The following is a 13,987-nucleotide window of genomic DNA, read 5'->3' on the forward strand; positions in this document are numbered from 1 at the left end:
TGTTTTATTAAATGGTTCATCACCTACTTAATAATTTCCGTCTGTGTGTTTTTGCTGCTTCTCCGCTCATCGTGCGCCTCCTTCCCACCACCAGCTGTAGGCTCCCCGGCGTCCCTGTCCACTCACATTTGTGTTTTGTATTTGCCTAATAGCAGATATGAGGAGCTACAGAGATGTGTGTCCAAATTTACAAGTTATTTACAGGGGCGGATCCAGAGTATTTTCTGGTGGGGGGGCACAGGGGGTAACAACAGTGAATTTGGGGGGGGCACCCAAAAGTAACAAAAATGAAGGCTGCCACTGATGACTGTCTTGAATATTTACACTGTACAGTTACACACTTTTTACAGCATGTCTTAAAGCAGAAGTAAGGTGAATATTTGTGTTAATATAAGTCTTAAATAGTTATATCTTCCGACAGCAATCACTTATATAGAGTGTTTGGTCCGAAACACGGGTCTGTCAGTCACTCTGCTCTGCTGTAAGCCAAAAAGAAAACTTTCCTTGTATCCTACAACGTTTATCCAATGAGGAGAGAGAACGGCATAAAGGGGCGGTCCTCTCTGTGTGTGCAGCCAAGGGATGCGCGTGAATGTGGCGACGTAGGGACGAGGACCAATAGATCCATGACGAGGGCGGGGGCTGCTAACTCCATCAGCTGACAAGAAGTTAGCCAAAACGACCGGATCGCTTTCTTCTGCTTTAATCTTGCTTTTATTGGCCACATTGAATCTTTCACATTGTAAGGAAGATGCCTATGACGTTTTCATTTTCCACTTGTCAATATAACATTTATAGGCCATCAATAATCAACTCTATTTTGTAACTAAGAAGTCCTAGCAGAATAACACAAAAACACAAAAAGTTCTCACAGTGAACAGAAATATCTTCTACTCTTAGCCAGTAGTTAGAGCTCAACTCTGTACAATAAACATCTCAGTGTTTTGTGTAACAGTTGGTCAATGTATACGGAATAACCAGAACAAACATTACTGAAATGGTAAAATGAGAACGAGAACAATAACAATCTTACACAATTTTCTTTATTTACTAGACAGAACACTGGGATGTTTGCTGTACAGAATTGATTAAGAGCCTCAGTCAGAAGTTAGTGCTTGTAGCTCTGTACAGTGAACATAGCAGTGGAGGGTCTTGGCCCCCCTGTGCCACCATGGAAGACCCGCCCCTGGTTATTTACACACCTAAACCAGTCCCTAACAGATTCTAGTTTGTCATCAACCTACATTTTTTTTTGCACCAGGAGAATCAAATGGTTAATCATGTACTTTATGCTGGAGTGAAACATAACGTACTGTATCTGGAGCTTGTTATCATCTTTGCAGTTCAACAGTTCTGCAGGAACTCATCCCTGCCTTGACTTAACTTGTCATCATGTGGACTATATGCAATATTACTATAAGTCTGCAGTGTATGAGTGTAGATTGGTGATGATCTCCCCCCCCTCCCCTCCCTCTCTTTCCCTCCCTCCCCATGCACCGGGTACTAAGGGGATTTTCGGGCCTGTGAACTGACAACGTTTGTTGCAGTAATCCTATTACTCCGACTGCTGCTTTTCCAGACTGCTGGACAGAACCACTTATCGCCATCTTCATATCACTGGAGGTCTCTGTATTGACCTCTCCATGCTCTCCTCCTGCCCCACTGCCCCTCCACCACACACACACACACAGTTTGCTTCCAGTTTTGACAGAGCCGTGAAAAATATGCAACCGAGTCTAGACGCCCTGACTGAGGCTGAAAAAGACTTCTTTATTCTAATATACTGTATACTCTTGGCTGACTTAATCCTGAATGATACCCAGACAGCTTCACTTGTTGAGCCAGTGAAGCACTTTATGAATAATATGCAAATATTTACAATCTGTAGAAAGCAGTTGCATGCGTCACTCTTGCAGACTGCAGCTGACAGGTGAGATTATGTTTTGAAACGGAAGAAATAATTGAAGCCATTCCTGGTGCTTGCAGCTAATGATCATTATCAAATCAATCTGGCCCTTTTTTATTGATTGACTGATTAATTGTTCTGCCTGAGAAATGTCAGGAAGAAAAAATGTTTTTTTTATGTCTTAACATAGATATTGAAACAAGAAGCATCAAATCCTGACATTTAATAACAGTCTTAGTCTTCAAATGTTTGTCAAATTTGCTAAAAAAAAATGTCTGCCATGATTACTTGATTATCTCAAAGGTGGTCCGATCATTTTCCCTGTCAATCAACTAATTGTTGCAGCTCGAGTCATTGGTGTAAACAGACAAACCGTGTCGCTGAATGTTGTAACTGTGTCTTTTTGACACGTGAATATAATCAAACTCTGTTATTTACATAATCACTCCACCTTACACAAGTCTGAAAAATACGTTGATGAATAAATAATATATTATGATAAATAAATCATAAAATCTATGAATATGCTAATACTACAGGCTGCGACATCCGAGTGAAGTAACAATAAACAAAATGTCTTTTTGGAGCCTTCAGCCTGTGTTGGCGCCTGACTCTTGCAGGGACAGTACAGTAGCTGCACAAAAACACTGTGATTATCTAATCTGTTTAGCCCTGACACTGGTTGTCCTAAATATGACATTTTGAATTTGACACCAGTCCAATATCTTCATACTTGAGTCGGATTTGAATTTAAAGGAGACTCTGACTCTGTCTCTTGCTGCAGAGACTTGGAAGAGGATCATGCTAATGATTTCTGCGTCAGACCGTCTGCAGACTTCAGGTGTGTGTGTGGGCGTCGTTCTGCTTTCACAGCATCTCTCCAGAAGTCGGGACGTGCCTGATTGTTTCCTCTTCTTTCTTTTCTTTTTTTTCCAAAAACATGTCCAAGCCCATCTGACTCTGAGATGAAGTTGCTTCACTTTGGATTTGGTGTTTTTTTTCTTTCTTGGAAGTTGTGAAATAATGTAAATAACAACGCCAGAGTTTCCCGCTGCCCCCCCCCCCCCCCACAGCCGCCTGTGTCATTGAAAAGTGAGTGTTGGCACGCTCAGGTTGTTCCTTTTTGTATTTCCTACGTGTCCCATGTGACTAACCTTGAGTAGCCGCCGTCAGCGCTCTGGGACTGGCTGTCCTTTCATTGCGCCTGTCAGCGACTCACTCAGGCGTGGGTCCATTCTCACTGCAAAGGCGCACACACTTGAGGAGTGGCTGCCCGGGCCTGCGCCGAGGCTTATCGCTGCCTCCTCTGACAGATCCACTTCCAGAGTAGTCCACTTTGGAGGTTCATGGTTGACTCATCCCGCATCCCGCGCCTCAACGTCTCCATCCGTGGCAGGTATTCCTCCTCCTGACCTTGCAGCTTTAATTTGAGATGGAAAGACTTTGTGATGATCAATCAAGTGTGCCACAACATGGTTTGTTGTAATGGCTGCTGCCCCAAGTTTGGGAGTTTTCATTCTTTCCTCCCCGCTGTGCAGACAAACCGCATTAACACGGGCAGCGATTGATCGATTCTGTCTGTCAGCCACTATAAACACACTTGCGGTGTAAGTAATGAAAGTCGTTTATCTAGAAAAGTCACAGCTGTAGCTCCCAGATGGGCCGGGTGCAGAGTCGGTGCCAGCTGTGAGTTGTTTATCTGTCTACAAGAGTTTTAACACTTTTAAAATCAAGAATTAACGTGCTGGGGAGGAGAAAAAAGGGGAGGGGGGGGGGGCAAGGAAACGACCACGGAAGTAGAAGAGAAACAAATCAAAATCATTTCGAAACTCCATTTGAGAAATGCTTGCTTCATAATAAAAGCCCCCAGTAATCCTACGCCCTTGCAGTAAATTCCAGCGAGTGCAACCCTGCTGTCATCGAGAAGCCTCCTTTAAAGCAGGATGTTTCCTGTTAGCACCCTCCCTCCCACAGGACTGGACTGCTGCTGCTCGCTGGAGGCTGCCAAAAGACCGGAGCCCCCGAGTCCAATCCATGATATCTGCACTCAGGCGGAAGCCACTCACACAGGCACCAGCAAACACACACACGCTTTCCTTTTATCCTATTTGCCTATCTAGCTGCCATATCATATTATTTGTCCCTTTTTTCCCCACACGTACAATAACACGGTCAGCGTGCACAAACACAAAGTCATCCATTTCTGATCTAGGCCAAGGTCGTCGTCTGCGGCGACTGTCGAGGTAATTACTTCCTCGTACACAGTCCTGCTGACTAATGATGAGACGCGCCAGTTCACTCTGGAGGTTTGGGCCTCCTCGCTGTTGTGTGGGTCACTCCATCCTCCCGGTTTGGCCACGAGGCTCAGAGAGGCCTCGTCTGAAAACACCACTCACAGCGAGAGAGAGAGACTAGTCGAGCAGCGGTGATTAAAGCGCAGCGTCGTCGTCTAATGGGACGGTGCTCGACTGCCAAAACATGTGATTTCCTCAGAAGATAAAAACAGATAAAAATAGCACATGCACAGCACATCGGGGTTTGACAAAACAAATTTGCTAATTTCATTCCAAATAGTTTCCTCCTTTCTTTGATTTCCAAGAAGAGGTCTTCTTTCACGTTTTTAAATGCCAGGCTGTTTGGCAGCTGTTGTGTTTCTCAGCTCAGCTCTGCTCCCAACAGTCATCTCTTTGTCTCCTGAATTGAGGGGAAAAGCAGCGAAATTCCTTGGGACTCCCCAAATCCTGGGAATTGTAATGAAGGGGTTGCTAGGTTGCAATCTATAGGGCCTATTGTGGACTCCTGTATGGATTCAATGGTACTACAGGGAGCATCAATGACCCACGATGCCGCCCCCGCATTCCTCTGCTTTTCAGGATTGTTGGAGAGGGGTGGTGGTGGTGGGGGGGAGCGGCCCACAATTTCTTATTCCATGATTTGGTTTGCAAAACCTAAATCCATGCTCATTTATGCACTCTAAAAATATCCACCAACGGCAGGGGGAAAACAAATTCCTCCTTTTCCAGCTTTTCTGCTGAAATCTCTCCGAGGCCAAAACTTCAGAGCTGGAACCAAAATGATGTAAACTTGTATCAGTGGCCTTTCATTAAAGGGCTGCTGACAGGAGGCAGGAGATTTAGTTATTTAGAGCGGCGGCTGTACACTTAGGTCCACGTAATGACTGGGAGCGCTGCTCTTTGAACTGCTCTCCCTCTAGGACGGAGGACGTCAGCATCATAAGACCGGAGTCCTCCACAGCTTCCTCTGAGACTCACGGCCTGTGGAGTTTAGAGTTGATTTTATGCTTCATGCGCGAGTGGATTGTGATTAATTTTTACACTCATAATCAAACACTTAAAGTGGTTTATAACTGTTTCTGACTTTGAATGTGGAGCAAAGCACCAGTCTTTACATTTAAAGGAAGACAGGAACAGTTAGTGCAGCTCTGTCCAAAGACACCATGTATAAGATTTTTGTGTTTGTACAGATCTGTGAACATTGGATTGGATGTTTTTTTTGGACAGGTGCTAGGTTGGTTGTTCAATTCCTGGCTCTTCCTGTTCACATATTACAGTGTCCTTGGACAAGACTGAACCCCAAATTTCCTGCAATGCAGCAATGGTGTATGGGTAACACTTTATAATAAGTACACACTGTTAAGCATTAGTTAAGCTTTAATAAATACTGAATTCTTCATTTATAACGCATGAATATTAATTAGTATGTAGTTTATAAATACAGTTAGTCCTTATCAATGAGTAAAACATTTTAACTGTGTTTAAAAACTACATACTAATGAGTATTCATGTGTTATAAATGATGAATTCAGTATTTAATGCTTAATAGTGTGTACTTATTATAAAGTGTTAGCGGTGTATGAATGTGTATGTGGCTGTTTGTGTGAGTGTGTAGTAGAAAAAACACTGTACATGTAGAAAAAAGTCTTGTGGGTGGTGGATAAGACTAGAAAACATTAAATTTACATTCAGTTTAACTTTTAGTAAGAAAAGGCAAGTAAGTGCATACCCCCAAATGTTGAACTACCCTTTTACTTGCACAATGTTCACATAATTACTGTATCTGCGGTCTATTGTAGTCAGAATTAAGATTTAATATTTCAGTTACTAGAGGGAGTTATTAGATTGTCAGCAGCGGCGTAATGAAACACAATGAGTAATGGGTTTCCTTGATCCTGAATGAAGCTTTACAATTCATCTAATAATGACTCTGTGGAGGTAAATACACGAAGCGGCTGATCTAGGAGCCGTCGGCCTCGGCTCGGCTCGGCTCTTGATGAGTCTCAGTCATTAAATAGTGATCATAGTTGGCTTTGCTCATTGTTAGTTATTCATGCAACAAAAAGAAGCTGCTCTGAAACTGTCACGGCAAATTTCTATTGTCTCAGCTGTCTGGGATATTAAAGAAGGTGAATGACCTCTTGTCCCAGCCTCCCACTCCCCTCCGCCCCCCAGGTTTGATTTTGTAATATATCTGTTGCTGATTAATAACGCTGGGATCGAATATTCTACCGAGATCCAGTTTTCCCTTCCCTCATTTTGTGCACATAGCAACAGCCATCACTATTCTGCCTGACGCTTTCATTATAGATTGCAGAGAGGGAACGTAGGCTGAGATTTGTTACGCTGTCTGGAAAAGACTGATGAGTCTGATGGCTGAAATGCACACATCCAAAACACAGAGAGAGAGAGAGATTTGAAATAAATGCTCTCAGTCTGTTTGCATGGAGCTTGAACGTTGCTGTGGACTCACACTGGGCATTAGAGACGCAGTTTTAAAGGTTTTAAGACAAATCTCCGAAGAGAGCATCTTAGAACTTAAATCCTGTGTCCTTTTGCATGCCTGTTCAATCCACATATTAGTCATACACTTTTCATTACAACTCATGCATTATTCCCAAAGTCTGTCTTCCTGAAATTCAAATCAAACATAATTCGGAGAGTTTCCAAGTCTGTAAAGTAAACTAAGCTCCTCACTGGAGTATTTTCATCACGCCCTGCTGAAAGTTTTCTAACCTGACGTATAGAGCTCTACCGAGGCTTATGTCATGAGCTTTTAATTGTTTGTTCCACTGTTGATACCAGAAAAGCCATAACAATGCAAGTGCATTAAAAGCCTGAATATTTCAAAACACTTTGCACTTAAACAGAGAAAATATTAAAATTTCATACTTTGGATGAAGTAGCAAAATCCCATTTTGCCTCAACAGAAAGCTGGCATAAACTGTGAATAATAAAAGAGCTGTGCGTGTGAGTGTGTTGACACTGATGTGTTAGCAAAGGTAGTTGGTTTGCTGGTCATATACTGAGTGTATCGACGGTGTCTTTCCTTCTTCTCACACACACTAACATTAGATTGTTATTGCATGTGAGGTTTTGTCCCTGGATCTCTTCTTGGTTGTTAGCATTAGCTTCAAGGCCATAAAACTTGGATGTTGTTAGTTAATCACAGTGATTCCTCGGCTGTATGCAGCAGGGTCCAGCATGTATGTATAGAATTGCATTCAATTACTTGTAGTTCTATCGTAAATGTTAGCTAGATTAAAACGCTGGTGTCCATCATGTTTAGCTCCCTGTGGTAAACTAGCCGTTCAGACAGCGACATCATCCTTGTGATGTCAGCTTTTTGGTCCCTGTAAAGCTTGTTGGACCCCACAAATATGGTGAGTTACCAATTTTTGGGCCCACACATTGAGTATAGGTTGTTTTTTTTGTTTTTTTGAAATAAAAATGCTAAATTTGGCCCCAAACTTTGTTAGAATTTCATTAAATATCAAATAAATAAAGTTTTGATTTGTTACAATAACTATTTATTTAAGGTAAAGGAAGAAAGTAAAGAAACATTTCAAGTGAAATGATGGAGAAAGAGAAAGTTTAAAGCTTTATTTTCATGTCTGCACTCAAACTTTAACTGTTAAATGGTAAATGAATGCATTCACAGTTGTATAGTATAGTTTAATTTCTTGCTTCTTTTTGGTCACTTTTTGTGACTCAAATCATGACTCTCTGATCTGTCGCCTCTTCTTTGAGTTACCTCATCTCATTATCCACACCTGAGAAAGTACAGTACTCTCAAAACCAGTAGGTATTACACTGGGTTCAAAAGCAAACTTCAGTAGGAATAAATGAAGCCCAGCACCTGGTTTTCTGGTTTCACACTTGGACACTTTTCCTTTCATCTTGGCAGTGTAATACTTCACTTTGCAGCACGAACATTTCTTCATCTTCTCTTAAAACCCTGGCTAACATTTCTCTCCATCTCCGCGGTGTGTTTCCTTCTCTCCCTGTCTAAACCTATTCTCTTTTTAATCAGCTCTCTCGGGATTCAGCTCCGTATAATTAGAGACCGAAACTTTAATCACCATGGATCCAGGGCAGAGAGAGCAGGGCATTTCAAACAGACGCAAGCAGGAAGAATTATCATGAAAGAAATGTGTGAAAATGGAAACAAAAATTGCTTCATTGAAGTCATGACATTTATTTACTGACAGTCTGCACACTTGCACAGACAGTGGGCACATACAGTATATACCAGGTTCACATGGAGGACAGAAAGCCAAACTATCTCTTAATCATCTCTGGTGGGTCTCGAGTTGTTCACAATGCTCTGCTAATTGTTCCACGGCCGCATTGTGGAGCTGGATTAAAAGGTCACAGTTTGCAGGAGGCCCTTACATAACAACAGCTGTCTCCTCACCTCCTCTCCCTCTGTCTCCTTCGATCTGCTCACCTCTCCTCCCATATACTCCCTCTCCTCCACCTTTCAGCCCCTTTTACCCTTTGCTTCATCTCCATACTGGCATCGTTTTGCTCTTTACTATGTCATTCTCACCTCTACTCCCTTAACTTATTGTTCACTTTTGCTGCCTTATTAATTTTTTTTTTAGCAGAATGCTGTAAAAATCAGACTGGACATTTATTATTTGGGAAACGTGTTTGACCTTCTACCTCAGTGGGGAACATGGACACAGTTCACTGGGCTTTATTGAGTCTTATATTGAGACTTAGTTGGCGCCTGGCATAGAGGAGCATTCAGCAGGGACAGACAAAAAAAGACATGAGTCCAAATGAACAATGGTCTAGTGTTGTCAATCAATTTAAAGAGACCAGAGGAGTTTGAGTCTCATACGTAATGTGGATGACTCTTCTACATTACCCACACTTGTTAATGGGTCCATTTTCGATAACTACTGTATATCATTTTGTCTTTATAGTTATTTTGATAGTATTATTTAGTGGTCGACTCGCCCAGCATTTCCTAGTTTCGGTTTCCCAGACCCTGCCTGGCCGGTCATGGGAATAACAGCACCGGATCGCTAGTTGGCATCGTTTATGGTATCTGCAACGGTATCTGATCGTCTTCGATCCTCCGACTTTCGTTCTTGATTACTGTAATGAAAACATTCTTGGCAAATGCTTTTGCTTTCGTCCGTCTTGAGCCGGTCCAAGAATTTCACCGTGCGTGCGGAGGCTCATGGGAAATGTAGTGTGAAAACACTTCGCTTTCGAAACCCTTTAAGTGTTTAATGGAAGCTTCCAGAGTTAATCAAGATTCTAAATGTACCCTTTTAAAAGGATGTTTTTCAAGTGTTTAATAATGGACAAATATGCTGCTTTTTGCAAATGTAATTGTATTATACATTAGCCAAAAAGAATCATGAATATTGTCCCACACTACATTTAGCATAAAATATACACTTTGTATGCGGTTTAGCTTGCAACTGAGTCAGACTGTGGATCAGCTTTACGGACAATTAAACAGAACATTTGTTCATCATCATGCATCAAAAAATAAAAATAATGGCGCTAAAAGGAAGAGGAGGCAAGTAGCAACTGTTTGCTAACAAGTTAGCGCTGTAGTAGCCTATCAACTTCAATGGTCATGATGAAGTCAATGCTTAAATGTATCCACTTGTTTCTTCTTCTGCTTAAAGAAAGAGGCCAACAAAACTGGAGTAATAAACCGTTCTGGGAAATGTGCGTTCTCACCTGTCTTGCCAAAAGTGCGATGAGAGGATCGATCCCACTCTCCCACGTGAGCGCTAAATATGAAGCCAGAGTCAGGAGGCCGTTAGCTGACAGGCGCCGGCTAACGAGAGCCCGACGCTGCTTCATGTCTCAAAGTGACGCTGATGCGAGCGGACAGGCCAGACTCGCTAAGTTCCTGAGCGGAGAGCCCGGCCAGCTGACGGGGTGGAAACATGTTAGTCACTCAGCGGCGCACACGCAGCTGTTGTGGACCACTCAGCGAACAGAATGCATGCTAACCCATAGCTACAGTACCCTAGGCTTTCTTTTTACTTAAATGATCTTTAATGTAGCTGGTGTAGTTTCTGCTCTGTGTCCTCGAGGAGCAGAGACATGATAAATCCCTGTCACTTCCACTTTATTACATGATACTTGATACAAAACCAGGAATCTTTCTTGACCAATTACATTCAATAGCCTACTGCCTTTGTCATCCAATTATACCAACACAACTCTCCCCTCATCAGACGGCTATAGAAACATTTCCTTAGTTGGCTCAGCTACAAATATTCAGCAGACTTTGTCAGAGCTCTTATATTGTGAGCTCAGCCGCCCGGATATTAAAGATGCTGATATATTAAAGTGCACTGCAGATCATGTTTTAATGCTGACAGATTGTTCCCACTTATGTCGTTATTTCTGTCAACTTGCCAACTGAGCTCGGGACAGATTGTACACTCAGGTCACTGTCACTGCAATGAGCAGGTAGAGTAGTGAGAGTGTCTGTGTAGTGTAGTCAGTCTGTTGCTAGTTTTCATAGTCGAATAGTATTTTTTCAAGGAAAGTTTTCAAAGATTAGCTTGTTCCAGCCTCTCCAGTGATAAAGTGACCTCTTTTTAATAGTCTTATATGATGGAAAAAGAATATATTTGCATTTTTACATGTTAAACTGTTGTGTAAACAAACCAAACATTTTGAATCAAGTCATTTAAGGCAGTGGGAGCTGTGACACACAAAGAATTAGATCAATTTTTGAAAGTATTCATACATTTATGCCTTGGTATGAAGTCAGACAGAAAGGTTATGACTAAATTATTCTGTGGAACCTGCAGCATCAAATCTTCATATACTATAAAGTCATTTATTAGCTACTAAAAAATGAGGCACCTGTTGCAATATCATTATTTTTATTGTGTATTATTATTTTACTCTTGACTTATTTAATATGGAAAGATAAAGTACTTTAAATGCGTAATCATTATTATAGCTCAACAAATACTCAATTTGTGAGTCGTACACACACTAGAATACAAACACGAGCAATGATTTCTAAAATATTGGGCTGTTTTTAAATTCTTTGTGTGACCATAAGGTGTATGACATTTTAAAGTGTGAAATCGACTTGTCAATGCTCTCTGCTGGACAAATTATTCACCTTACTGTAGTTTCCAATATCAGTCTTACAAATATTATATATCATCAGTGTTTTGCCAATACTAATATCCTACTGTTTTTGTTTGTTGTCTGCTTTCTCAGTATGAATTCAAGGCCAAGAACATCAAGAAGAAGAAGGTCAGCATCGTGGTGTCTGTGGACGGGGTGAAGGTGATGCTGAGGAAGAAGCAGAAGGTAAATTTGCGAATGATAAATGATCATTTTCTCCAGTTGTTTCACCTTTAAAGTTTAATGAGTCTTTTAATCTTAATTGTCTGCCTTCATGCACAGAGAAAAGAGTGGACATGGGACGAGAGCAAGATGCTGATCATGCATGACCCCATATACAGGTCAGTCCCACCTCCTCATCTCTGATAAACTGTGTTCATACTCTGATGTGAATATAAAGATCTCGCCATCTCTGCAGCTTCCTCCGTGCACACAGGGGATTAAACTGTCTGATGTTCGGTCCAGTCTGGTCTTTGCTCTCAGCATGTTGTTGTTAGCTTTAACCAAAGTAATTACTCCGAGTAGACAGAAGATATTACGGAGGAAATTACATCCTCAAACTCTATATCCTCCTGCTTCGTATTTCTAGGCTATCGCATTTATTTCACCACCCAAGACGAATGTGCTTGAACACACCACGTATGCCAAATGCTGTTACATCCATAAAACAGCATAATGAACTAGAAAATTTCCTCTCGGGAAATTTTGAATGGGCCACGGGAGCTACTGCGGGTTGTGCCATCTCTGTCAACATGGGAATCAAACCCACGATCTTAAGGTCAAGACAGAGCTGATCAGACAGACACATGATCATCTTTCTATAAGCACTGATATGGAGGAGCTGTAACCACATTAGGTTAACTGTGTGTGTGTGTGTGTAGGTGTGTGTGTGTGTGTGTGTGTGTGTGTGTGTGTGTGTGACTGTAATCACATGAAGCTGGCTCTAGAGTCTGTGTGTGTGTGTGTGTGTGTGACTGACTTGACACATAGTTAGTTAGTAGCTGCATCCTGTGTCAGTCTGATTTAGCTGTGTCTGTGTTTATAAACATTTAAACGAGCGCCAGGTGGATTGTTTATGAAGTTAACGAGCTCTGGCCTGAGGATCAAAGAGGTTACCACGGCGATAGGGGCCCCCGCAGGCTGAGGCAGACAGAAACGTGGAGAAAAACAGCCATTTTCTGCCTCTAAACCGGCCTCACAATTAGGCTTAGCATGACAAAACGGTAACTCCTATCAGAACAAAACACAGATCAACGTTGCTCTAAGGACTTAATGAAAATTTCGGTACGATTTGGTGTTTCTACAGTAAATATTTTGGCGACGCTGGCAGTTTTAAAACATCAGGCCGTTCTGCTCCTCTCAGAAAATATTTGTATTGGACTCAATGAGGAGCAGAGACAGACGTGGCCGCACTCAGAGGCTGATTCTGTAAGTTCTGTAAGTCTCTCTGATATTTTGAGCACATGACATGAGAGATAACAAGTTTGTCTTACAAATTCTGAAAAAATTATGTCTGTAGAGTGTAAATTGTGGCCGTGGTCACAGTTTATCCAGAAAAAATACAGAATGTTTCTTCACTCTCTCCCACTCTAACCGATGATGTCACGCACTCTGACACGAACATTCTATGCAATACACACCCATTATAAACTCATAATTTCTCCAAAAATGATCATGGTCATTGATCAGGGATTGATCAAAAACTATATGACCTATCAAAACGTGGAGTAATGCGACAATACACAAGACTTGTGTCTACTGTTTAAAGTTTAAATGGAGTCTCTAGGTGAAAGTATGCCTGAGCAGTAGACTTTTGTTAAACTCCAATGATTGGTCTTTTTCGGTCTTTTTTTTTCGCCCGTCCCATTGACTTACATGCAAAATTTTTGCGCAGTTTTTCGCGACTACGTCGCGAAAAATTCGTAAACTGTTGAGAAAAGTAATAGCACAGCGATCCCGATCAGGACGCACGTTTTGATATATAATTTGTCCTGCAACTCTTCGAGTTGCAGGACTAGTAGCGCATCGAAAATCGGCCGGAAGTGGAAAAATAATAACTAGAAAATTTCCTCTCGGGAAATTTTGAATGGGCCACGGGAGCTACTGCGGGTTGTGCCATCTCTGTCAACATGGGAATCAAACCCACGATCTTAAGGTCAAGACAGAGCTGATCAGACAGACACATGATCATCTTTCTATAAGCACTGATGTGGAGGAGCTGTAACCACATTAGGTTAACTGTGTGTGTGTGTGTGTGTGTGTGTGTGTGTGTGTGTGTGTGTGTGTGTGTGTGTGTGTGTGTGTGTGTGTGTGTGTGTGTGTGTGTGTGACTGTAATCACATGAAGCTGGCTCTAGAGTCTGTGTGTGTGTGTGTGACTGACTTGACACATAGTTAGTTAGTAGCTGCATCCTGTGTCAGTCTGATTTAGCTGTGTCTGTGTTTATAAACATTTAAACGAGCGCCAGGTGGATTGTTTATGAAGTTAACGAGCCCTGGCCTGAGGATCAAAGAGGTTACCACGGCGATAGGGGCCCCCGCAGGCTGAGACAGACAGAAACGTGGAGAAAAACAGCCATTTTCTGCCTCTAAACCGGCCTCACAATTAGGCCTAGCATGACAAAACGGTAACTCCTATCAGAACAAAACACAGATCA

At 41.9% G+C, this 13,987-nt stretch overlaps 1 protein-coding gene across 1 annotated transcript in view; it reads left to right on the forward strand.

Annotated features, from left to right (window-relative positions):
* The window catches only part of LOC146977102 (carboxyl-terminal PDZ ligand of neuronal nitric oxide synthase protein), a 67,307-nt gene that overhangs the window by 18,600 nt on the left and 34,720 nt on the right, over nucleotides 1-13,987 (forward strand). Inside the window, exons 3-4 of the mRNA XM_085793075.1 lie at nucleotides 11,425-11,517; nucleotides 11,614-11,672. Of these exons, the coding sequence (XP_085649201.1) occupies nucleotides 11,425-11,517; nucleotides 11,614-11,672 (152 nt within the window). The remainder of the gene's footprint in view (nucleotides 1-11,424; nucleotides 11,518-11,613; nucleotides 11,673-13,987) is intronic.

The sequence above is a fragment of the Trachurus japonicus genome, chromosome 12 (genome assembly GCF_045865225.1).
Source record: "Trachurus japonicus isolate A0001 chromosome 12, Traja_1.0".
NCBI classification, from domain to species: Eukaryota; Metazoa; Chordata; class Actinopteri; order Carangiformes; family Carangidae; genus Trachurus; species Trachurus japonicus.